The sequence below is a fragment of the Pelecanus crispus genome, chromosome 1 (assembly GCF_030463565.1).
Source record: "Pelecanus crispus isolate bPelCri1 chromosome 1, bPelCri1.pri, whole genome shotgun sequence".
In the NCBI taxonomy this organism is placed as follows: domain Eukaryota; kingdom Metazoa; phylum Chordata; class Aves; order Pelecaniformes; family Pelecanidae; genus Pelecanus; species Pelecanus crispus.
The window spans coordinates 181,298,951-181,325,423 of NC_134643.1; the positions used below are offsets into that span (position 1 = coordinate 181,298,951).

Sequence of the window (26,473 nt, forward strand, 5' to 3'; positions counted from 1 at the left end):
TAATTGAAGAGTATAAAACAGGACAGAAAAAATACTGGCAATTTATTTGAGGGCAAATCCTTAATTACTGCTCACATTCACCCATTTCTGCTGTTACTTTTCCCTTACCTTGAAGAAAATACTTATACAGGGTGCAATTAAATATTTTAGTGACTACTTTTATTTCTGAATACTTTGAAAGCCTTTGATCATTGAACATACTATAAAGAATCAAAAATTTTAATTAAAAATTAAAACATCTTAATTATACAAATCATGCCAAACAGTTCAGAAACAGATTGTAATTTGGACTACTCTGCTTCTCATCTTCCCTTTTACATTAACATTACTACTATTTTTAGTAATCACACTTGCAAAAATAAATCCTTTGTACAGTCCAGAAATCTGAAATTCATCCTTTCAACTGATTATTGTTAAAGAGAATTATCATGAGAAACAGAAAAGATGCAAGGTCATAAATGAAACTTCTACATCTCAGACAAGTTGTGTCTTGCTTTTGAGCTACAAACCTTACAAACTAAAGCTAAGAACATTTTGAATGCCCTATTCAATAAATTCGTTTTCCAGAAGTCTAACTTCATTCTCTACTTCAACAAAATTCACCCCCTAAAAATTAGCAATTCAGTGTATTTCCAGCTTTTAGCAGGGCACTGTTTCAAGATCATGAAATAGGTAATTCAGGACATTAGGTTCAATTACTGTCAATCACTTATGCATAACAAATACTGATTAAATTGCCATGGAAGAAAAAGTAATGCATGTTATGTTTGCTGGTTAGAAATCTAAAGTGTCAGGGTTTTTTTTAATTCCTATTTTTGCAATGTGAGAACTAACACCAAATGATGCTTTCTTGATGGTATAATAGTTTCCCCGTTTCATTAAGTATATTTTTCAGAAAGCCTTCACTGGTGAGTTACTAATGAAAATATTTCAACAACTGTTCTATTCATACAATGCTTGTGCACAAGTCTCGGGTCTAATACGTTGCTTTTTAATGCTATGCAATTTCACTCATACCTCCCCTTTTGAGATTTTTTACAAAATGTTGTCAGTTGCCTTCAAATTTAGGTCTGACCAACTGTTTCAAGCTTACTGTGCCAATAGTTACTCATCAGCCACTGTCTTATTGGTTTGATAGAAGCTTTTCTGTGGGTTGTGGAATAGAATAGGAAGCAGAAGTTCCATCCAGTATCCTGGGACTGGATATCCTTGCTATGAAAAGACAGACTGCTTCACCTAGAGCGCATACTAGAATGGATTTTTTTTTTAATGAAGTCAACAAAGTTTACGTCAGAGCTCTATGAACACCCAGCCCTGAAATCTCAGTATTTCCCCTATCTCTTCTTCGCCTCTTAGTCACTAGGGCTAGAAGATTACCATATGGGGTTTTTTTCCCCTCCACTCACATTTACGAATTCCAGAAGGTCCTTTTAGATAAATCCAATCAAATTTAACCAAGTCTGATTTGATTAGGCAAAGGGAGTTGTGGGCTTCCAGACCCTCCTCATTCCATTACTTCTGTTCATCAATGGTTTTCTTGAAAGTATCAAGACTTTGTTTATATTAATACTTTTTGCAATAAGTGGCATGCAAAAATTAATTCTAAATGCTTATCTAAATATTTGGGTAATTTCTGTAAGCAGACATAATAGTATTGGGAATTAAACATAAGAGGGAAGTGAAAGTGTAATGGTTTACTTTAATAGCAGGAAGGCTGCACCATTCTCTCACTGATACACTGAGGCCAATTAAGCTTATCGCACCTTCTCACATTCCTTCAGAAGAGTACCGGAGCATCAATTTGGACACAAACGTTCTTAGGAGACACTGGTGGAGACTGATGATCAACTTCAAGATTACTACTAATACAACTACTGAATTAATGACACTATCATTTAATTTTAAAGTAACCAATAGTACATCTTACTTTACTACATGGTAAAGCTAACTGACGGATATGCAGTTTTAAGAGTAAGAACGGCTTGTTTAGGGGGACAAGATTCTATTTTCCTATTAAAAGATTACTGTCACCTGTCCTTTTCCTTGATTTCTGTCAAACCAAGGAAAAAACGGATCAAAGAACTGCTAAAAGGCTTCTGCTGACATACAGCTTATTTTATTACTAAGAGAATTAAACTTTTTTAAAAAAAGTTGTGTAAGAGTACATAATTTCCATAACTGGAATGGAGTTTTCATGCAGCTGTTCACGAGGAAAACTTAATTAAAAGGATTAGCCTGGTATTAAAATCAAAGCACCCATTTTTAACAGTTTGCAGTCTACTATGAAACCTACACATATTCCAGGGACCCATTTCTGGACCACTAGTTTTATTCTTTCCTCCTGAAAGTCACAGCTGAGTTTCATCACTGTTACTTCAGACTGATACTGACAGGTGCTCACCCCCCTCCTGTTGGCCCAGCCCTGCTCTCATCACACCCCCAGCAGTTCATTTCTGTCCAGTGACTCTTTCTTGGTACCAGTGCCAGTATTCCTGAAGCCACACAATAAATCTGATCAGGGGAAAAGGAATCCAAACCAAAACTAATACTCCTTCCCTTTTTCTCTCCCCCAAAGAAAAAACTCCCTTATGCCTTAAGGAGTTGTGTCTTAAAATGTAGGTGTTTCTGCAGTTACACTGGCTCCTATGCAAGTTACCCTAGGTCTGCTCAGCCTATCTAAAAATACTCCTCTTGAAGTTACATCCAAACTTTCAAAAGAAGGCTCCTCGTGGAATCTACCCTAATCACAGAAGGAACACAATTCTGAAAAAAAACTACGGTTTCTTTGTACCAAGTCCAGCTGCCTTAATTTTCAAAAGGATCACTTAATGATACCAATAAATTTGTTAGTAAAACCTGAAAAACCCCGCATTATTTAAAAACTCGCTTAATATATAACAATTTATTACATTTGCATTAAAAAAGCAAAACAGTATGTATAATCCAGGTAACTGAGGTCATATATATAAAAATTTATTAGACAACACAATTTAAGTTCTCCATCAGAAAACTACATACCATTTTTGTGAAATCCCTGAACTTGATTTTCACTTTTATGTTTCCAGGCAGAAATGTTGCAAGTTGCATTTTGACCAAATACTGCACTATGTGTTTTTGGTTTTTGGAAACAGGATTGCTTCTCTGGAGATTTTGCTCTCAGCAACTGATTGTCCTTATGGTTTAAAAGGGAACACTCCTAGGTTAATAAGGAAAAGTTCATTTTAAAACCATTTTCACAAAAATTCCCCAAAAGAAACAAGATCCAAACTTCCTATCTGAAAATTTCAAGTTGCAATTAGTACCTTAGCCTCCCACCTCTCCCCTTCTGAAATAAAAGAGAAATGAAAAGATAACGGTTTCTCTGCACAAATTTTTGAGACGTGCTGTCAGCAAGAACCTCCTTTCAGAGCACACACATGCTCTTAATGAGCCAGACTGGATTCTTTCAGCCAGCAATGTCCATGCATTTTTCTTTTCATTTTCTGTGGGTTCTCTGTTGTGAGAGTTGAATGAAGTACTTAAAATGACTTCACACTTAAATCCTAATCCAAAATGCAAAGTTGGGCTTGGTCAGGATCTAGCAATTGAAAGACTAGCAGTGGGAGGAGAGCTGCAAGACATTGGGGAGTCTCCAGGACAGGTCTGATATTAGACAATTGATTCCGATGAATACATTCATGTGTATAATCCATGTCCAACAGGGTGACTAGGGCAAGACCTCAGAGTAGGTGGGTATTTTTAGAAGTTAAAGATAAAATATCCATCTATTCTTCCTGTAAGGGCACAGCTGTCCTAATCTTAAATGAGCAGAGCTCAAAATTTGATGTCAGTGGTCTGTAAGACACCATCAATCCGCTCTTTACCTTGGCAGAGAAGTGGCTATTAGCATGTCAGATACAGAAGTGCAGTGAGGGCTGAATGGGCTTGAGTCTTTTTATAATTTGGTACTACTGGTCAGTATTGTCTTCCCTTCAACAACTGTAAACAATTCCAAGTAGTAGACCATAAACCATTAAGCTTGTAAGACTGTAAGACCATAATTACTAAGTGAAAGGAGATGATCTTTGCTCTCTCCTCTAAAGAAACTAGCCTTGGTTCCCATTCTCTGGAAGAATCATAGAATGCTTTGGGTTGGAAGGGACCCCCAGAGGTCACCTAGCCCAACCCCCCTGCAGTGAGCAGGGACAGCTTTAACCAGATCAGGTTGCTCAGAGCCCCATCCAACCTCACCTTGAATGTTGCCAGGGGTGGGGCCTCTACCACCTCTCTGGGCAACCTGTTCCAGTGCTTCACCACCCTCATTGTAAAAAATTTCTTTCTTAGTCTAAATCTATTCTTCTTTAGTTTAAATCAATTATTCCTTCTCCTGTCACAACAGGCCTTGCTAAAAAGATTCTCCCCATCTTTCCTGTAGGCCCCCTTTAAGTACTGAAAGGCTGCAATAAGGTCTCCTCACAGCCTTCTCTTCTCTAGGCTGAATAACCCCAACTCTCTCAGCCTGGCCTCATAGGAGAGGTGCTCCAGCCCTCGGATCATTTCGGTGTCCCTCCTCTGGACCCGCTCCAGCAGGTCCATGTCCTTCTTGTGCTGAGGGCCCCAGAGCTGGACGCAGTACTCCAGGTGAGGTCTCACCAGAGCAGAGCAGAGGGGCAGAATCACCTCCCCTGACCTGCTGGCCACACTTCTTTTGATGCAGCCCAGGATACGGTTGGCTTTCTGGGCTGCAAGCGCACATTGCCGGCTCATGTCCTTCCATCAGTCACTAGATTAAGAGCTTGGGAGCCCTGCTAGGTATGTATTGTCTTCTGTAGTTGGTTTTGGTTTGTTTTTAAGATAGGTCAAAGGGTTTGTAATCAAAAGCCTGTACCTAACCAGAAAGCTCCCCACCAAATCAGCATGCCAGGTATGGTCTAGGAAACTCGAGGCTAGTTTATGAAAAGAAGTAGCAGACAATTTTTCCCAAAAAATGTGCTTCTCCACAGGCACACATTTAAAAACTTAGCAATTAAAAAGAGACAGCAAGAACAACAGAAACAAAAATGAAACAGACTACAATACACTGGAAGCCATGAGCAGCCTCACAGCTACCTTTTATGCACATACTTCAGTTTCTTCTGAAACTACCTTTGCCTTTGTCATAGAACACATTAATTTTACTGCCAGCTTACAGTATTTGTCCTGCATTTATTCCTTGTTTTCAACATAATACTTGAAATGATACTACATGCTCTCTATTATCACCTGACAGTCTCTCCCCTCATTCAGGCTCCCTGCAACTGAATAAAACAGCTTTAGACAGGAAGCCTATCACTTTTTGTATCACAATTTAACTCCTACCTTTTTTGTTCTAAGAAGCTGAGATTTATTCTGAAACACGTTAGTATTCACATCATTTTCTCTGCAACTGTTTTCAGCCGCCGCAGTATCCATAATGCTGCTTCCACAAGTCTGTGTATTATAACCACTGTCCACCTGAAATCAAGAAGCAGGGCTTTAAAAATGTACTGCAGTCTAGCACCAATAAAACCCTCAGATTCTCATACCTGATATGACTTGCATTTGATTAACAGAACTTAATCCAACAAAGCAACTACCATCAGTTAATAACAAAAGCAAATTGTAAACGGGTCTGTCAGAATTAGTTTGGATGAAGTTAAACGTGTTACTGTACATAGTAACACAAAAAGCATTTATAATCACTGTGCTGACTCCACGGAGAGAGAAAAAAGGGGGGGGGGGGGGAAGGAGTAAGAGTGACAATACTACCTGCATGCCACATCCAATAAGAGAAAATAGACAATTACTTCCAGAATGGTATACATACTACAAGTTCGTACGTCGAGCTCAGCTTTACCAAGAAGCAAAAAAAGATTTTTATTTTTACCTGAATACTACTGTTGTCATAAGGAATTGCGCTGCTTTCTGCAAGAGGCGACATGCACATGCGAGAGTTTTCAATACTGAAAGTAATCCCTGTCATAAAGCTGGTCATTGGTGCATTGCTATTGCCAATTGTTTCTTTTATCCAAGTGTTTTCCTCTGACACTTCAGCTGCATCAGCCATATCTACAGTATTATTTTCCTTTGAGCCTTCTACATCCTGAAATGACGACAACCTTTGATGACAAACTTCCGAGTGATCTGGTGCAATAGACACAGTTGCTACCACAAGATGTGTACCATGTGCAAAAGTATCACCATCTTGCTGACGTAAGTTTATTCCCTTATCCATTTCTGGGAACCGAGCTTCTGCTGGAGAAGCATTTTCCTTGTCTTCCTCATCCTCACCATGATTTTCAACTGCAATTGGTATTCTAATGACAGAAGTCTGATACTGGGCAGTTCCTCTACATGCTCCAAGCCTCATAGGAGAACAATTTTTAATTGGAGAACACCCATCTATATAAGGACTTCTTGTACTTGGGGGTGTCATTCTATTTGAGGAAGGAATATCTGGAGAACGAAATGTAAATTTTCTTTGGTCTGTCCACAGAAGAAAGAAAAAAAAGAACAAAGTTAATCTAGTAGATGTCAGATGGAGTTAACATCATCATCCTCAAAACCCTGGAGTCTTTGAAACAGTTATAGCCAACTACATAGTATTTCACTGAGCGCTGCCTTCCAGCTCCAAGGGGGAGTTTAAACTGCATTTAAACTATCATGTGAAAGGAAAGTTTTTATCCCATTTTTACCACCAAATTTGTTTCCTGTGACATACTTTGTTTTATCAGAGGCCTTGCATTTTCAAATGGCAATACCACATACTGTTCACAGGAAAAATGTGTGAAGGCTGGTTCTGTGGCTTTCTTCGGAAAAAAATTAATTACACATATTCTATAGGCATTTAAAAAAATTTGGGCTAGCAATAAAATTTTCAAGAAAATCAAACCTATGCAATCTCCGTATATAACAGTGTTGAAATACCACAAGGCTTATCAGAGCAAAGTCATTTATAAACATGGCATTAAGCCTTTCCAGGCAATGGACGAAATATAAAACACTGACATTTTCTAGAGCAATGAGGACACAAAATGTTCGTGATTTCTTCACTAGTCAGTTTCATTTCAAATAATCATGATGATCACATGATTTGAAAACAGAAGCTAAACATTCTTTGTCCAATCAGAATGCTTCAGGTTGGGCCAAATCAGAACTATGACCTGACTTAGTTCAGGCATATGGCTTTAAACCCCTTCCCCACACTAGATTAATCTTTAAATTTTTTTCATTCCTATTAGGTCTCAATTCCTTCTTCTAAAACATTTTCCCTAGTTGATTTTTTGCAAGCAGATACACTTCACTGTTTCACATTATTAAGATACTTCACTGCTAAACAGTAAATGTGCTATATAGGAGGAGACTGCTGGTCTGCCAAGCACAGTAACTTGTCTCCAAACAGAAAAAAGTTCCAGTAAGAATGCAGCAGTTTTTATAATCAAAATATATAAATCAAGAAAGAATAATACGCATACAATTAAACCATACCTGACAGTGGCGTCTTTCTTATGTGAAAAGCAATTGGTGAAAAAGTAGGAGAACCATTATGTGCAGGAGACCCCTCTGGAAATGTGGGACTGGTTATACTTCCAAGACTATAAGCCCTTGTTCCTCCCTGAATAGGACTTGAGGAAAACTGACCCTTCAGTTAAAACACAAAAAAGCAAGCATATTTTCATAATGTGAACTTTGACTAATATGTATATATAAAAAGTGTTCTAATTAAAAAGCTTAATATGGCAGCACTGAGGAAAACTAATCCTGTACAAGTGTACAATGATAAAATTACAATTTCTATCATTAGTTTAGCTTAAATATTCCAGTTGCAACTCTTCAGTTGGATTTTACGCCTCCACATAGGAAAAGAGCAATGGACTCAAACTGTCATATAATACCAACTAAGACTATAATACCTGTTTTATTTAAGAACTATGATAAGCCTAAACAGGGAATACTATCTATGTATATAGTCAAGTATTTCTCAATTTCTTACTCTTAACAATGCAGATGAAAGCCAGCCACTATTTATATTTTAATGAAATCCATATTATCTGAATTATTTAACTCTGGAGCAGACAAAATACTTTTCCTTAAGAAAAAAGATCTTGCCTAAGAATATGGTATGAAAAGAAAATTCACTTCTAGCAGTGTAATTATGGTAACCTACAAAAGAATTCCTACAACATAGTGAGGACTTTTTTTTCTTTTTAAGTCACATTCTTGCTGGGGTACCTTTTTTCCATGCACTTCAGCCGCCAAACAGATGAAACCATACCACCTAAACCAGTTTAGCTGTGCTATGTCCACCTTGGAATAAGATTCATCTCACTTAATTTTAAAAACAGACATTATGTTCTGTGTTCTAATAAATGTCTATTCATCTGAAATCTCTGTTCAATGGAAAAGAAAAAAGCAGGTTTAGCACTGCATTCAAAGATCCACAGTCATTTCTTCCACCATAAATGAGTTTATGAGCTATAAGGGAAATAATTATATCACCTGTTCATATCAACTAGTGTTTTGGACAGCAGTTCATGGATTTAAACAGGCCTTTTTTCTGTATACACATTTTAGGGGGGGGAAAAAAAGTTTCAACATGCTTTCAGCAAGTCTTGTATATTTATCAATTCCTACTTCATTCTCGTAACATGAAATTAAAGCATAATTCCTCCTATACAAAAGAATAGCAACACAGCATAATAATTAGATATAATAAAAAGTTAGGAATATATTCTTTTAAAACTTGTTTTGTTCACATAAATTTTTTCTGAAATTGGAATTTGTGGGGGTGGGCGTGGGGAAAACACCTTTGGTCTAATACCTACTCTCTCATAAAACAGTTGTAGCTTACTGAAAACATGGCTGTTCATCTCGTGAAGTCTGTTAGAACACAGAATCGGTACAGCCTGCTCTAAGAACTACTCTTGTGCCAGCTAAGTCACATCCGATTCAGCCCCCAAAACAGGCTACTTACTGAACTAGATGTTTCCAGAGGGCTTCTGCACCGGACTGGAGATATGTCAATTGAACAAAGCACTCCAAGGGGCTGGCTACCACATGGACTATGCAGAGAAGGGGACAAACACTCAGATACACTTCCATTTTCTTCTAAAAACAGCTTTCTTCTGAGTGATGAAGAGCTCAGGTTTTCCTGAGACTGATCTGCAAATTCATCAGTTCTAAAATATTCACCTAGAAACATGGAGGAGAAGTAATTTCCAATAAGAATGCAAGAAAAAAGAGTATCTTCCACTACAGAGACATATATAACTGAAGTGAAACATTTAATCCAATTTACCAATACATCAAGGAATTTATCTAATTTAGGCACCTATCCCAAAGGTTAGGTGCCTAACCTATCCCAGTTGTTATCATTACAAAAAGTCCACTCTGCCTACCAAGGTTGCATTTCTGCCTATCATCTGTTAATACTAACGTCAGCATTTAAAAAAAAAATATATATTGGCTAGCATCTACTTAATGGCCTTTTCCCCAAATTGTAGTATTCTTCACATTTGAGTTGTGAAAAAAGGGTTATTACGCTACCCAAGCAAAACTAGACCTTTTTTCAGGTCTCCCATATGCTTTGATGGTCATCGTGATACATCCAAAGGCAAACCAGATTCAATTCAAAGGAAGTCAAAGCAGCAGTTCACAGTAGAAGAGCCTACAGATATTAACAAGGACCCATTAAAACGTGCTGAGACTTACCAGATTATTTTAGGTTTTTGGTCTCGCTCTATTCTAATTGGATATTTCTTGTAGAAGAAATTTTTCATAAATTCACAAACTATGCATTGATGGAAGCATTTGTTAAGACAAAACACAAAAGCAACAGATATGGTTCTGGTTTTGTGTTTGAATTTTGATGACCCACAATCAGGGTTGTGGACTTCAACACTGGGATAGATGTTTTTTGCTGCATGCTCCTGAGCTGGCTATACCCGCTATTCCCATATATGAGCTGTAAGAACAGGCCTTCCCAGCCCCCCTGCCTGAGAAGCTGGCAGCAATTGCTTGACATAGCAGTTATAATCAGACAGTTAATTCAGACTCCGGTCTCCCCACTCAGCGGTCATGGCTTTTTTGCCACCACACAACTTCTAGTCACCACCATGGCTTCAGTTAAATTAAAGGCACAAAAGTATAGCATAGCTTTGCTCAAGGCAAGGTTGGGCTATGGGCCTCATGGCCAGCAACCTGTAAATCAAACAGCTCTGCTAAGTTAAACAACTGCTCTATTTGGGGGAGGCAGGGGGTGTCTTCTTCTGACTACCTTTCATGCATTCAGAATTGTTAATCAATTTCTAATTGTCCTCCATATCCCTCCTCTTTTATCTTTATGTCTACACGCAAATCATATCCTTTAAGTCAGATGTCCCATGGAACACGCAGTAACTATTTAGAACACATACTTAAAACTTTCATTCATACATTAGGTTTTCAGTACTTCATAAGACAAAAAAACCAGCAAACAATACAAACCCAAGTTTTCTATTTAGGCATTCGTAATTAAATGTAGATGTTACACCACATACCTAGTATTTTCTCTAAATTAAAATCCACTGGCAACGACAGTACTGTCTGACAAGCAGCTGCAATGAATAAAACCAACAAAATTAGATTGCTGTGACCTTTTACTAAAACTGTAGAAACAAAAATTCACTTTCAAATTGCATTGCAATTGAGCTACTTAAGTTACAGTTGCAATAAGGAAAAGTATTAATTAAAGCTAGGATTCTGATTTGACAACACTATAGGCAGCACACTCATGCCTAGAGATAAAAAAACAAGGGTTGTAATACAAAAGCCTCTGGAGAGGACTCTTAAGTGAGGAGAGAGGTCTCTGAAGAAAGGAAGGATTCAAAAGGAAATGGGAGAAAGATCATCAAAACACCCTGGGGAAAAACACTACCTATTTATCTAAAATGAAATAGTTTAAAAGATGTCTTAAGATTTCTGCTATTTATTTGGCAGAGAAAATAATCAAGATTCTCTAACCCCAAATGATCCAACAAATGAAAGGTTTCTTGAAACTGTAATCTACCCATAAACCTAAGGCTTATATTCACTTTTTAATTCAGAAAAAATCCATACACTGAGTTGGAAAAAATACACAATATGGTCTACAGAAGACTTTCGTTTTTACTTCTGAAAAAATATGTAGGAGTACAGTAGAATTAAATTACTATGAGAAATGGATATTAAAATTAATAGTACCATACAGCTCAAGAAAATTTATTTCTACAGGAATATTAACACCAAAACCATTCCATTTTGAAATTAAATAGCCACTAAAAATGGGTTATTTCGCTTCCGAGAAAGCCTGTAATTTCAGACACTGCCTTTTACCCACCATTGCTTTTCCCAGGCTGCAAAGTTAGCTGTCTTCCAATTGGAGAAATGTTATTTAGATCTATGGCTGTAAAACAGATAAGAACTTACATTTAATCATGCATTGCATATAGGGTTTTGAAATCTAGCAGCAGTAAGTTAGAAAATTTAATCCAACTAAACAAAATTTTTGCATCAAAGTTTGGAAGATATTAGAAAGGAGTACTGAAGAAAGGTTACCATTATAGCTAATTAAGAGAATTTCAGCACCTTTCTATTCAAAAAAAGCTTAGTGAAGTAGCATCAACTTTGCCCAGATCTTTGTCTCCTGCAGCCTCCTCTACCTTAGAGATTTAAAACAAACTCAGTTTATGCTTAGCCAAACAGGCTGTGTTCAAGAAAAACACATTTCCAGAAAATCATGCAGTCTGACTTGAAGACAAAGATGAAGAATCTAACACTCCACTCTTTTTAACAGCTAAGGAACACATCAGACCATTTTCTTTCACTACTCGCTTTCCCAGGTCTAGGATTGTGGCTCTGCCCAAGTGACAATGTTACAATTGACAATTCAAAATACAATATCCACCAGCTGCATCTCCTTGATAAAGTATTTTAACAGTTTAGCCTCTTCCAAATCTTGTAAAAATCCCTCCAAACTTATTTAAGAATTTCCCACCAAACAGTACTGAATACAAACAACACTTTATAGCTGACATTTGTCCAGCTCGTAATCCATTTACTATGTATTCTGTTGGTTATATATAAACTTTAACAACAGCAGCATTAATAATAAAATCTAATTGTAAATTTTAAAAATTTAGAAAATCCACAACCCTATATAGAGTGACAGTCAGGGCATTAAGAGGAAAACAAGAATTTACATAGCAAGTCATGGTAGAAAGATATGGAATTAATTTCCCATATATTTGTATTGGCAGGAAAGCAGTGAGAATAAGTCAGATGTGCAGACATCAGAAGAAGTGTGAAGTAGAAGACTTGGCTATTACCAGTATTGATGCAGCAAAGGTGTGTGTGTAAATTAGACTGGTTGAAGACAGGTTATGAAAGGAAAAAGATTTAAGAACAGGAACCAAAATAACAAAAATTAAAAATTATATAAGATTCTGGATTAATAAATTATTTTTCAACAAAGAAAGCATTTGAAGAGAACAGCTAAAAATCTATCAGTTGTGCGATCTTTTATCATTGGTTCTTAAAATTTAAATTGAGGTTTAAAAAAAAAAAACTGATGCTTGATAATTTCTCCAAAATGTGGATAATTTTAAAATTATCTTAAAGCAACTTACATTTAGTTGAATTAAACTGAGAAACTTGCTTGCCTTCATGTTCAGTCCAAGGAGAAGGAACTATGAGTCTTTTGGTGAAAAACTAGAGTAGAATAGAAGGAAACCATCTAAGCATTTTTAAAAATTGGAGACTCAAATTTAGATTAGTACCCTGAACAAGAAAAATTTAAGTCATACCTTTTGCTACTCACAGATACATATTTTAAGAATTTTAACTCTTCCTTCCCCCAAACCTATAAAGATAGCTATCCCTTATACCCAAAATATATTTCATTATTTCAGGCTCAGAGAGGTTAAAGAAAAAACAATTTGATTTGAAGATGACCCCCAAGTTCTTTATGACATGTACCACCTCTGATCTTTCAAGTCTGCAGAGTGAAAATTGTACAAAAGTTTCATTGAAAAATTTGAATTCGCTCTACCATACTTATTGCACAGTAGTTTAACATAATTCTTTTCAAATTTTCAGTTTGTTAAATTGTTGTATTTTAACAATTGAGCTATTTTGCAGAAGTGCTAGAGACACTGCAGTAACAGTAAAAGAAGTGGACAACCAAGGCTTTTTGGCAATATTATTAGCTTATTTGGCTAAACTGTTCAGCAGTGAAACATTTATGAGTACTGGCACTTCAGTCTTTTTCTTTGAACCAGAAACTATATGTGCTGTCACAGCTGCACTCTAGAACACCCTGATGCTGAGAACATGAACATTATTACATAGCTTCAAGAAATACATGGCAAATCCTGCTCTCACAATAAAAGCAAGACTCAAAGCAAATGAAAAAAACTCAGCTTGAAATACCCAACGATTAAAGGCATAATTTTTAGCAGAGACATGGTTTTAAGCTGTTCAGCTGCATAATCCATTAGCTTATGCCTCACAAAGAAGAAATATCCTTTTTAATGCACATTTGGAGCAACAGAGTATCTTAGCTTCAGGTCAACTACGCAGCACCTTTATGGAATCATAAAACATATTTTTTGTTTATAGGGACAGAAACTGGTAACAGCATGATAAAACATAAAAAGATTAATAACACTAAGGAAGACTTGCTTAACGGAGCCTTTATTTTTTAATGGAAGTAACATTGAAGATTTCTATAGTGAAGATTTGAAACACTTTACTTTTCCTTCTCTGCTAGACAAATGGATAGTAAAAAATAAAATGAAAAATGGACAAAAAGAATTACAAGCTACCAGAAGAAAGTCTTGTCTCCAACTAAGCAGACTTTGGAAGAAACCAAAAATCACCAAGGTTCAGCTATATTTTTAAAAAGGCAATAGAAGAAACTAAACTACCTAACAGTTACTATAAAACCCCAAATACTCAATCATTATTTTTAACCTTAAATTAACTATTTAAGAGTTTTAAATTAAATATTTAAGAGTTATCTTACAGCTACATTCCCACTAACTAAGCAACATGAAAGAAATAAAATCTGCTGGTTTGATCTACAGGTCTGTGAAAGAAGATGGGAAGAAAGAGACCATGCGGATTCCAACTACAACCGCAAGGGATGAGGACACAAAATTACTTTCTTACTGACCAGTAAAATATAATCAGCTTCTGGGTTTTGAAATCCTGTCATAGACATAGATCTTTTTTGTAGGTATGTAGCTAAAACAATCAGTACATGATAGCATTGAAAGTTTTATTACCTCCTCAATGGCTTTTTGCCTTCTGTCTTCTGTCTCCTTATCAATTCTAAGTAACAAATGAAAAACAACTCAATTATCAAAGCCACCACATAATTGGAAAAACTCAGTGAAGTCCAACCATGTAATCTTTTACAGATGCTTAAGAGAAACATTATAAATGAAATTGCACTAAACCCTAAATTTTATGTTTTTACTGTTACATGCAATAATCTCATACTATAAATTTAGAAATATAAATGCACTTCTCAGTTACTTCAGTTCATTTGAAAAAGATCTGTACCACTTACAAGTACGTATTTGCAAATCTTCTATTTACTCCTTGTATCAGCAAGCATTTTTATCTAGACAAAAACTCAGTCATAACTGATCTTCCAAAAATAATCCATTTAGTTATGTTGAACTTGTCATATGAATAGATTTTACTATTAAAGTTGCCGTGAGATTAGGCTCACAAAGAATCTCACTACAAAATCGAGCAGAATAAAAAATTGAGCTGTAAGGAACAAAAGAGCAACACAAGATACTCATGGAATATTTGTATACTCAAATTCCTGACACAGCCCACTTTCCCAGCACAGAGTTCCCCCTTTCAAATAGCTAGTCTGCCATATTTTCTTCAGTTCAGGATACAGTATCATATTTCAGTTTGAATCAATTAACACATTCCCTTATGCAGCTTTTAACCTAGCTTTTTTTTTTTAAATATTGGAGTTACTTCAGCCATTTTCAAATAATATGTGAGATTTCACATTTATACTTTCTTTAATCGTTACCATCAAGTCTCACTTTCAGTTACTACAATGTAATTTATAAGCTTCAAAAAATTTTACAATGAATATTCATCGTCTTAGCTCGATCACATGCTTTCATACACAGCTAGTATACCTGAATTACCCTTGAATAATTTTAGAAATCAGTCAGATAACACACATTATTAGCTACACAAACACATGTAGATGTACCTAATACATACATAAACTTTCCCTCACAGCCCCCTTTCTTTGATGCTAATCAGACCTTGACTAGATCTGCAATACTTGAACATGCCATCTTCAACTATGTCTAACTAGATGATGCTAGTGACAGTTCTATGAAGACACTTGCACAAAATTCAGTTATTGTACCAAAAAAATAAGCATAGAATCACTGTATATTTATGCATAGTGGATCATGAGTAATAAGCATTTTTACAAGCCAGATTCCAAAGAAACGGGAACTGGGAAAACAGCTCCCACTAAAAGTGCTGGTTAGTGCAGAAGAGGATTTTTTTTCTCTAGTGCACAACTCCAGGAAAATAACAAAGTGAAAATATTGTATGTATTTAACAAGAATAAAAACAAGCCAGTCTTGTATGCAACTTCAAGGAACAGAGCACTTGCAACTGTGACACACAGTATGCAAGATGCAGTACGGATTTTTTATTACTTAACATATAATAGTATAGCATCCAATTTAGAAACATTCAATTTCTACCAGAAGTAAAAAAGGAAGAGGAAAGTTTGTGCACAAGACTGTGTCTGCTCAATTACTGACAGACTATTTTTCATGAACACAGTCTGCCAGAAAAAAGTTCTCCTAATCATTTTATAAGCAGTGCAGTAAACACACAGCACAGATGATGCCCAGTTTATGGAAACAGTAATACTGCACAAAATCAAGTCTACACATGATACACAGACTTCACAAAAATGCTCATGAGCTTTTACACTGTGCTGCTACCCAAACTGTTTTCACTACATAATGGAGAATTAACAGTTTGAAATATTTATACACTAAATTTCTTATGCTTGTGGTTCTTTGCAACTAGTTGAGAAAATGACTTGTTAACAAGCATTATTAAAACGGAGTATACAGTTTGTATAATATTATGCATGGGCTTCAAAAACTCAAATTCTTTTATCAGGAACTTTTAATGCCAAGAGCTGTATTTATGACACTTTAGTTTCCATAAAGCAGTATTTATGAAATGTCAGTTAAAATCAGTTGCCGTAAAAATCTTACACACAAACTTACATATATATACGCGCGTTTAACTATGTACAGTTTACAGCCACCAGAAATAACTGCCTCAGTCTGTATTACACTGACACGTGCAAGCATGAACACAGCAACATAGACAAACTAAGCCTTTTTCTAGTCATATCAGATGATTTAAAAAAACAAAAACAAAAACACAGCAGGTATGAAACAGTGGGACAGACTGAAAGGACCCACTTAGACAACATGTTTGTATGTATAGGCTATGCCACTAATCATCATTGGAATCATCACCCAAGCCATTTAAGTTAAAGATAGTTTGTGCCTAATAGGCTTCCAGAAACAATGTAACCACTCCCTAAAACCATAAAGCTTAAGGCTTTGTAACATATAAAAAGCATTATCCAAAACCTACTAGCTGCTCAAGGAAGGCCAGGAAACAAACGGATGTTAAGAAAAATAATATCTACATTAAGACATGGTGATTCACAGATATAGCTGAGGAGTTATATTCTTTCTACATCTCTACTGTAGGAAGAAATTCATATTCCTTCTCATACCTCTTCTTGTTCAAAAAGAAAGATCAGTCAGTTCAGTCAGATGCAAAGAACGATATGTCTAATTCACAATATTTTTTACGATGAGGGCGGTGAAGCACTGGAACAGGTTGCCCAGAGAGGTGGTAGATGCCCCATCCCTGGCAACATTCAAGGTCAGGTTGGATGGGGCTCTGAGCAACCTGATCTGGTTGAAGATGTCCCTGCTCATTGCAGGAGGGTCAGACTAGATGACCTTTAAAGGTCCCTTCCAACCCAAACTCCTGTATGGTTCTCTGAATATTCAGAGGACTCCTACCCTAAACAGCCCTCTATCTGTGTTTCATTTCACTAACAGGACTTGAAAGTCCTATAGGTATAAACAGGATGGAGGATTGTTTTATTACTGTATTAATGTGATGCTTCATGCCATGAGGTGCAATTCTTTGTGCAAGTTCGTATCTGAGAAATGTATGTGAGTGTCTACAGGATTCACCATTGTGGCCTTCCCTCGACTACCTTCACTTGGCATGTTGTTCTGTACTATTAGTACGTTAGACTATCCCTCAAGATGAGCTGTGAATACCAAGCCTGGTTTACTTACTCATTTGTTTTCCCCATGTAGGTTATTTTCAGAGAAAGGAAAAAGTTGAGATCAAGATCCCCAAATTATTTCAAGTAACTAGCAATCTCCTTCTTTGCAAAGATGGCAAGCTTATTGGCCTTCCCTCCTTCACATTAAGTCAAATCTATACCCTTCAAAAAGCATACTGTATTACCTAGCTAGCTTTCCCAGCTCTACCCTTCTGCAGGAGTCCCAAAGACTGAAGAAGCCTACACTTCATAGGTCTCTGTATGGAACACTCTGAGAAGATAAATTGTGTTGTGACAAGGAGCAGGGGAGGTAGCTTGGTAACAGTCACTGGCAAGACATTTTCTTGCTTCCGTTGACTGCTTTTATCTGGCTGTCTTCCAAACTGCAATCAGAGCGGATCAGCAGTTCTTTCTTAACATTAAAAAAAGAGCGACACAGAGGCAGCCTCATCTAAATATTATATCCACATCAGGGACACATAAAAATCTATGTTAAAAGATTTGAATGAAAAGTCTTTAATGCTGTGTTGAAATGTCAATAAAGCAAAAGAACAGTGTTCTAATATTCAAGCTAAGTTAACTGCATAAAAACAGATGGTAAGTTACCTAGCATGACTCAAATACATTGCTTGGCGTCGAACATCTTCCGAGTCAATTTCCACAGGATTTATTAGAGCAAGCTGATCAATAGACCATCTAAATTTTCCTGGTGTCTAAAAAAAGAAATGGACATTTTAATGCTTGCTAGTCTAAAAAGATAAAAATAAAACCACAGGACAAATCTTAATGGAACAACACAATCATAACTTTCACATAGTTTCTGTCAAAGACAATCAAAAAAGTCTCTATTCAAATGATCGACTTTAAAAAAAAATGAGTAAGTCAATCAGGCTTCTTTATCTTGGTAGTGGTATTACAATGATTTACTAGATAATATAAAGGGGAAGGGTATAGCTAATATTTACAAACTGAGGTGTCAATTTCTTCTCAATTTCTGAGGACAGATCTACTAAAGATACAGAACTTGGGATAAAATTTAGTTGCTTCTAGATTGCCACAATCAAATTGCGGTTCCATGAAAACCCAGTGTCCATACCTAACCCAAGTTATCCAAACAATAGAGCAGCCTTTTCTTTCACCTCACGTTTCCAAGACAACTGAGGAGTTGCAATCCCATATGCCTCCTGCAAAGTCTCCCTCATAATGCCACGCACAGCGTGCAACAAAACCCTATTCAGAAATAAAACAGCTTCACCCCTTTATTTAACACTTAATTACAAAATACTGTTCAAATATGTTTGAAAAATGATCTACCAAGCAAGCCTTTTTAGTTTCATTAGCATAGCATCATCTCTACTGCTTAGCAGAAAATAATTCCAACTGCAAACCAGAATGTAATTTGCAACTAAAAAAACCTTATATATACACAAAATCATTAACTTGTTTCTGTGAATATACAAACAGCTCATAACAGAAGTGTAATTAAGTTTTACTTGCATCCAGCCTGCTTAGCATGTAAGTAGGAACTGGTTTTTTTTCCACTTTAACTGGGACAAGAACACCATGTCTAACAACTGCCCTTTATCTACTTTCAACTGGTTTTTGCACTTAGCGGGTAGATGCTAATCTACTGATACACCTAATATCTAAAGGGAAAAAAAAACCCAAACCAACCAAAAAAGACCCCAGCAAAGTAGGAAGACTAAGTGACAATGTTAGATTAAAAGCAGCATACTCCTGTAATCAGAAGAGACACCAAATGCCACCAAAATTCTTTGGCTTAGTGTAAACATTAAAGTACACTAAAAAAATACACTTTTAAATGCATTTCAAAATATTAGCACTACAGTTGTATAGTTACACAACTAAAGACTAGATCTTACAGATGAAGATTTTGTTGACTTAAAGACTGAAGGACTGGAGACAATCTGCTCCTGAAGAGTATAATAATCACTGGGACTTTCAAAAGGATTCAGGACTGTGACTCGGCCTGGAGTTTCTGGTGTTATCTGCATTTTAGCTTCTTTTGTATCACCCATAACACTAAGCTATACCTGGAAAAGAGAGAGGGAGAGGAAAAATGAAGGGGGGGGGGGGAAAGGAAGTTATAATTGTGACTTTTTAGGGTCATCCTGAAGGTTTTCGGAAGAGATGATCGATCATTTTAAGGAGACAGAAACACCCAAAAGACTAACAAAAACGAAGTTAGCTTTGGCTTGGACCTACTGACACGTGAAACAGATAAATAAGGCTGATACAAAGAACAACTAAAAATAAATAAAAACTATGAAAACAAGACAAGAAAGGACACTGAAAGGGCAATTTAAAAAAAAACAAAATACAAACCAACCACAAAAAAAAAAAACCCACACCAACAACAAAAAAAAAACACCAGAAGAAACAAACCGGCGATGAAGCCAAATATATTCCTGGAGGGCAGCTTGCATACCAAATACTGGCACACAAGGGCTTCAAAATAAAGAGGTGTCACTGGAACGCGGGTAGCACAGAGACCACCTCCCCGGGTGCCCCTCAGTGCCAGCCAGCCCTGCGCTCGCCGCAAGCTCAGAAGGAAACGGAGAGCCACAGCCACAGCCACAGCGGCGAGACGGGGCTACCAGAAGCTTCTGGTTGCAGGCAGGCAACCCCGGGCGGCGGGAAGCAGCCGTGCCGGCCACTGGGTAGACGGCCGGTGCTGTCCGCTCGGCCGGGAGAGCTGCAGAGGCAATAACGACCTCAGAAGGGTCCCGCTGCGCTCAGCCGCTAAAACCACCACCCCCACACACACACAAACACAACGGGCCGGGACCAGCCCCGGCCCCGAGGGGCTCCGGGAGGCGCCACCGCTCCCTCCCGCAACGGAATGAGGGAGAAGGGCCGGCGGGTCTGCTGCCCGCTCCCCCCGCTCCCGCCTCAGGCCCACTGGCTCCCTCGCTAAGGTGGCAAAGGGGATGGGAGCCCCGGGGAGGCACCCCCGCTCAGCTCCTTCTCCCTCTTCCCCCCAGGACGGTGTCACCGAGCCCCGCCCCGCCCCGAGCCGCTCTCCTCAGCCCCCAGCGGCTGATGCGAGGCCGAGGCCCACACAGCAGGTACCTGCCGCCGTTACCGGGCAGCCGCTGCGCCCGCTCATGCTCGCCTCAGATCACAGCTCCCGCCTCCGCCGCGCCGGGCGGCTCTTTAACTGGCCCCGCCCCCTCCCGGGCGCTGCCCAATCACGACGCGCAGTCTCCGCTGCCAGGCCAATGGCAGGGCCCCTCCCGCTCTCGAACGGGCCAATCGCCGGGGGAGCCGCTACACAAATTCGAAAGAAACCCCCGCCCCTTTCCCCTTGGCTGTTGGGCGAGCGCGGTGCGTTTGGGGCGTCACGTGGGGCGAGCGGGGCGGGCGTTTGGACGATGTTGGTGGGAGCGCGCGCGCGCGAGGGGGGGGGGGGTGGGGGGGGGTGACGACTCGTTCCGCTTCCGGGTGGGAGGTGAGGGGCGGTGCGGGGTCGCCATGGCGAGCAACGCCGCCAGCCTCAACGCGGTGCGGGAGACTATGGACGGTGGGTGGCCGGGACGGGGGTTGGGCTCTGTGCTGGGGGCGGCAGCCGGGCCCCGCTCCCGCCGCGCCGGCAGCTCCGCGTCAGTGTCTGGGCTCCCCGAGCAGGCCTTGCCCCGGCGCTCCTGCCCTCGTCCCCCGGCGCAGGCCGCGGGGCCTTGAGCCGGGGCTTAATTAACCCAAGTGCCTCTCCTGTGAAGAGGATTACGGTTCGCAACTGCTTGAGGATTTAGCGCACAGCAGTTTCTTTTTACTTCATGTAACGTCTGAAACACTTCAAATAGTGCTAGCATCTTTGGACCTCGTGTGACTTTTCTTGCTTTTTTTTTTTAAATTTCCTATTAAGCATGTAATTGAGAATACCGTTATTTTTTAATGTTTATAAATATATGTATTTGCTGTTCCTTCCTAGTACTTGAAATGGTTAGTGCAAATTATATTACCTAACTCTGTGCATCTTGGATTTAAACTGGAGGGATGGAAGGGAGAGGAAGGACCAACCTCTAAGTGGCAGCACCCAAACCGGTCTTATCCCCAATATCTTGTTCCTGTGGACTGCTCATGTCAGAAAACCAAAGTAAATTACTGGGGGGGGGGGAGACCTACAGCAAAGAAAGGTTTGAGAAGGGCAGTCAGTGTTACAGAATTAGAATAGTTCCTGAAACAAAAAAACTGGCACTGTTGTGGGATGAGGAATGTGAGAGAAGTGGCACTGGGAGTAGTGGGAAATATTTCAGAGGTTTATAGGCCATGAGAAATGTGAGCAGGGTGAGTAAAGATCGAGTGTTCACTTTCTCTTCCAGACTGACTATGAGGAATTAAAGCTGGCCTGTTCAGGAGGTGTTTCTTAGCAATGTGTAGTGTGAAACTCTGGAACTCAATGGAATGGCTATGCCAAAAGCTTATGTCAATTTCAGGCAGAGTGGAGAGCTGCCAGGAAGTCCCCTGAGGGTTGTTAAATACAAAGACTTGCTCTGGAAATGCCCTAATGAGATGCTGGTGGCTAGGGAGAGTGTTCATGGGGGTATCGCTTTGCATTTGTTATTTTCTCAGTCTGCCCTTGCGTTATGGTTACGGCTACGGTTTCATAAGGATTTCTCAGTGAAGACCTTCATGTGTTGAACTGGTGTAAAAATTAGTCTTTCAGCTGCTGATCTGACCTGCTGCTGGAGGCAAGGCAGGACTAGCAGGATTATGGCTGCTCTGATGCTTCAAGAGGATAAGATCTTTCTGTTCGGATGGAGAGAGGTTTGTTTGGGAAGGACAGTAATTCTAAGTTCTTGTAACTGTACTTGACACCTACCACCTCTCCACTTCTGCAGCAATGTTTTAGATGGGAGGGGTGATACGCAGATTTAAAGATAAAGTAAGGCTTTTAAGCACTGCTATGGAAAGTGTACTAGCCTTCAGATTCAGGACCCCAGGCTTCCTGTGTAACAATGTGTGTATTTTATTTAGAATAGACATTCATAATTTAATATCTTCCTGAGGTCAGGTTTTTAGAAGAAAACAAATTTCCATTAACTTAACTTGATCTTTAAAGATTTGCTTAAACAGAATCTTAGAAATACCCTCATGTTTGAAGTTTTACTGCACTCAATAAATAAATTGGCTTGGGGTTTTTTACTGTTAAAATAACATTAATCTTGAAATTTCCATTATAAGAATACTTATTCAAAGTGCTTTGGTGAAGTAACTGGCAATGTAAAGCACTATGATAGCTGTGTCTGTGTAATAAGATTTTGGTTGATGAGGGCCCATCATAATGAGTAGAAAAAATATTTTTAGGGTAAGTTTTTTAGACCTTTTTAAATAGAACATGAAATTTCTGTTATGTCTTAACTTACTGCATAAGAAATAGGCACCTAATGGAAGCAAATGGGTTGGTATTAAAAAAAAAGTGTTCTTTTATATCTTTAGTAGTTTAGAGAAGTAAAATGCTTAATCTAGAATGTCAGATACACATATTTAGCAGCTGTTCTCTGCCGAATTGTTAAGAGCTCAGATTTTTTGTGGAGAAACTGCTACATCTCTCTGCCAAAGGTGCTACCTCAACACCCAAAGGTATTAACTATGAGAAATGAGTGACCACAACTCTTGCTGACATAGGAAATTGGAACTTATCTTTAATTAGATTTACTGCTCTGCCTTCAGATATGTCACCTGCTTAGTAAATTTTATGATAAAACTTAAATGGTTAAAGTAAAAATTGTTTATTTCTGGAAAGTTGTCAGGCTTAGTTCTGTAGCTCTTCATGTTCAATGGCATTTTACTGCAAATGCATTGTTGCTTTATCTGGCTGTTGAAGATGCTTTTGTGTGGACAGGGTGTGCATGTGTAATGTGTTTGGAATGGTTTGCTTTCAAGCCAGTGGGAACAGAAAGCCTTGTTGTGAAGAAGGAAGCTTCCCTTGTGCTTTGTAGCTAGGGCTTTGGTCTGACAAACTGCTTTCATGTCTTAAACTTCTGCGTATTCTTAATCCAAACTACTTGTGTGGGCTTCAAGAGTATTATCGTTCTTGGAGGTTTTTTTCATAGCATCTGACATTTCCCTGTGACTTCAGTGGAATTGACTGGATGCATTAGGCCTGGGTGAGTGTGACTCTGAGGGTGTGCTGCAGTATGTCTTTGATATCCTGAAGCAGAGTATTTTCATAGCTGGACAGTAATCACTTGCCATGCTGCTTTTTTCATGGTAAGAAAGACCTTCTACTTCACTTTCTCCTCGCTTGAGGGAGGTTTGACTACAGAAACAGTATGAATAAGCATGTGTTCAACATTAACCTGTATTGCTAGGGGCTTAGCCTCAGGATGGAGATTACTGTAGCAACCAGAAATAAAATCTCAGTAAGTTGTTCTGTTACATACCTAACAAACTGTCTATGAGAATCAAAGAAAAGGGGCCTTTCAGGGAAGGTTTAGGAGGGAAGAGAGATCGATCTTTGTTTCTGCACAAAAGCTGACTGGAATCTCCTTCTACAAAAGGTTTCATACTGACATGTGGCACTGCTCTTGATTTGTGTCATGTAAAAATTGAACAGTATTGCTTATCCTTAAACCAGTGTTAATGTTAGACCTAAATCCGTGTTTAGGCATGGAAGGAGGTGGCTGGAACACTCCTGACATTCTCTGTAAAAGCTTTAAGAATGTGCTTCCAGTCCATTTTAGTAGGACTCTGTCAGTATCCAGAGTTCAAAAGCATGGATTATTCTTATAGCCTACCTTCTACATAGTTGGCAAGCATGTTAGTTATTGAATTCTTCACTTATTTTTTATTTTTCAAAACGCATTATCTGGTATTCAGTCTGCTGAATCAGAAGAGCATGGTGTTTATGTTAGAAGCTGTGGCTTCTAGCTTATGCTGGAAAGCTGAACATGAATGCTGTTGCTAAGGTTCAGACTGCAAGAGCCTTTCATAAGTGCCATGTTCACAGACTGTACTGTAGAAATTAAATGTTAATGCATAACATTTTCGATCATATTGAAATTTCATAGTCTGTAGGGACTAAACTGCTTTCATTTTTTTCTGTTGCAGTTTTGTTTGAGATTTCAAGAATACTAAACACTGGCTTGGATATGGAGACATTGTCTATTTGTGTGCGGCTTTGTGAACAGGGGATAAATCCAGAAGCATTATCATCTGTTATTAAAGAACTGCGTAAGGCTACAGAAGCTCTAAAGGTAATGCTTTTGCTTAAAAAGCTTACAAATTTTAAGAGTCAGATGTATATTCAACTTGCTATACTTCAATTTGTAAATTGTATTTTAAGATATGGCTCGGTTTTTTTAAGTCAAGGAAATGAACTGTTCCATAGAAAAGGCAATGAATACAACTGAATAGAACATGAAGCAAGAAATCGTACAAAAAAAATATTTTCAGAAATAATTAGATTAACTCTTTTGAAGGATGAAAACCAACAACCAAAACCACAGAGTTTTATTCTGGGCATTTGTAGCCACCATTTGCCCCCTTACCTGCATCATATCATAAATAGATTGCTACTTTCTCCTTTAACCCATATCACCTCATTCCTACAGCCTCAGGCCTAATAGTATGCATCCGTACTTGTAAACAGGTACATGCAGCTTGCTAATGTAATCTTCACATATTGCTTTTACCACGTTAGCCTGTACTTTGAATCTCTCCAAAGACAAACGAGGGGATTTCATGGGGGGGGGCGGGGGGGGGTATACAGGGCTCTTCATAATTTAGCCTTTACCTGTTTAGCTAGTAGAGAGGGCAGCTGTGGTTTAAAAAAAAAAAAAAGAAAAGAAAATCCTCACTTGCCTTTTAAAGGATTTTCATTCTTTACTGTCTACCTAAACACCATGATTTCTTTTCCACTGTATCTTCTATGTCTTTATTTCTGGGGAGGTAGAGGTGAAACCTGTATCTAGCCTGCGTATCTGTGCTGTGGAAGACTGCATTCTGATTCTTAGAAAATTCGACTTACAGTTTTTTTGAGTAGATGGATGCTAATCGGGGCTATTTTTCACCGATTTTCAAATATTTTACTTCATTTTTAACTTGACATTTTTCTATACTCATGCATATTATATTTGTGTACATGCTTAAATGTGTGCATACATATATGCTTAACTATGTGTACATATGTAATGGAGGGCTGGTTTACTTCTTCCTTTGCTTTTACTGGCTTATCATTCCCATTGCTATCCTTTGCCTGTTTGTCCCATGACTGGCTTAAAATCTACCAATGTCAGTCTCCAATAACTGTACCTTGTTGGCTGGGTTGAGTTATTCAGTAATAAAAATACTTACTGATGACCTTGATCAAATAATTGGCAGCATGATTTATGCAGTTATGATTAGTGTCATTCTTCTAAGTTTTGTGTCAATAACTTATCTGTATGAGTGGGAGTAATAATTACTATAAATTATATAAAGAAGTAAACTCCAATGGAAAAAAAATAACATGCATTTGAGTACTTCTTGAAAGTAATAGGGTAAAATGTACAGGATACAAGCTGCTCAGATACAGGATATACAATTTAACACAAGCAAACAGTAATGGCTATGTTAATAAAGGCTAATGGCAACTGACAGCATTACTTAAAAAAAAGTAGTATTCATTAGAGAACAACACTACACATCTTATAATTTTCATAAGTAGCTTATTTTTAGGCTAAGTTCTCTAGGTAAATAAAAATATTTACAAGAAAAGATCATCTACATGGTGTCTACTTTTGGTGACTTGCAGTAATGTTTTTTTCTGTTTCTAGGCTGCTGAAAATATGACAGGCTGACATGGGAGAAGATTTCTGCATGAGAAGAATGCCAAGTTAAAGTTAACAGAGTCTTTGAAGATTGCCAGTATTCAGAAAAAAACTGAAATATGTGTGTGTGTGAAGTTTTCAGAGTATTTCTGTAATCTTGAAAAGGATGATGTATAGAATAGCTTTGAAAAGTTTAAGATAAGTTCACTGGTAATCTCATTACTTGGTATTTTTGTGAACTATTTGTGAATATAGTGCATTTGCCCTTCTTTGGCATCCAGTATTTTGCTAA

The 26,473-nt window shown here is 38.2% G+C and overlaps 2 protein-coding genes across 2 annotated transcripts; one reads left to right on the plus strand and one right to left on the minus strand.

Annotated features, from left to right (window-relative positions):
- Positions 1-3,003: 3,003 nt before the first annotated feature.
- On the minus strand, positions 3,004-20,525 carry BORA (BORA aurora kinase A activator). The gene is made up of 12 exons (XM_075725526.1): positions 20,501-20,525; positions 19,291-19,461; positions 18,014-18,120; positions 14,301-14,346; positions 12,642-12,723; positions 11,354-11,419; positions 10,536-10,592; positions 8,972-9,189; positions 7,486-7,639; positions 5,885-6,483; positions 5,338-5,472; positions 3,004-3,193 (listed from the first exon to the last, which is right to left on the minus strand). The coding sequence occupies exons 2-12, from the start codon at positions 19,444-19,446 to the stop codon at positions 3,011-3,013; spliced, it is 1,803 nt and encodes a 600-aa protein (XP_075581641.1). The 5' UTR covers positions 19,447-19,461; positions 20,501-20,525; the 3' UTR covers positions 3,004-3,010.
- Positions 20,526-20,902: 377 nt separating this feature from the next.
- On the plus strand, positions 20,903-26,256 carry MZT1 (mitotic spindle organizing protein 1). Its single transcript, XM_075727721.1, has 3 exons — positions 20,903-20,951; positions 24,482-24,627; positions 26,188-26,256. Exons 1-3 carry the CDS (start codon positions 20,903-20,905, stop codon positions 26,209-26,211), a joined length of 219 nt encoding a protein of 72 aa, XP_075583836.1. The 3' UTR covers positions 26,212-26,256.
- The last annotated feature ends 217 nt before the right edge of the window (positions 26,257-26,473 follow it).

Bases quoted from the DNA above. Each gene is read 5' to 3' on its own strand.
- MZT1 (XM_075727721.1), top strand. From the start codon at position 20,903: ATGGCGAGCAACGCCGCCAGCCTCAACGCGGTGCGGGAGACTATGGAC. The intron at 20,952-24,481 runs GTGGGTGGCCGG...TTTCTGTTGCAG, and splicing joins GGTGCGGGAGACTATGGACG to TTTTGTTTGAGATTTCAAGA. The intron at 24,628-26,187 runs GTAATGCTTTTG...TTCTGTTTCTAG, and splicing joins AGGCTACAGAAGCTCTAAAG to GCTGCTGAAAATATGACAGG.
- BORA (XM_075725526.1), bottom strand. From the start codon at position 19,446: ATGGGTGATACAAAAGAAGCTAAAATGCAGATAACACCAGAAACTCCA. The intron at 11,420-12,641 runs GTAAGTTGCTTT...TCTGTTTTACAG, and splicing joins TCAGTTTAATTCAACTAAAT to CCATAGATCTAAATAACATT. The intron at 6,484-7,485 runs GTATGGTTTAAT...TTCTGTGGACAG, and splicing joins AAGAAAGACGCCACTGTCAG to ACCAAAGAAAATTTACATTT.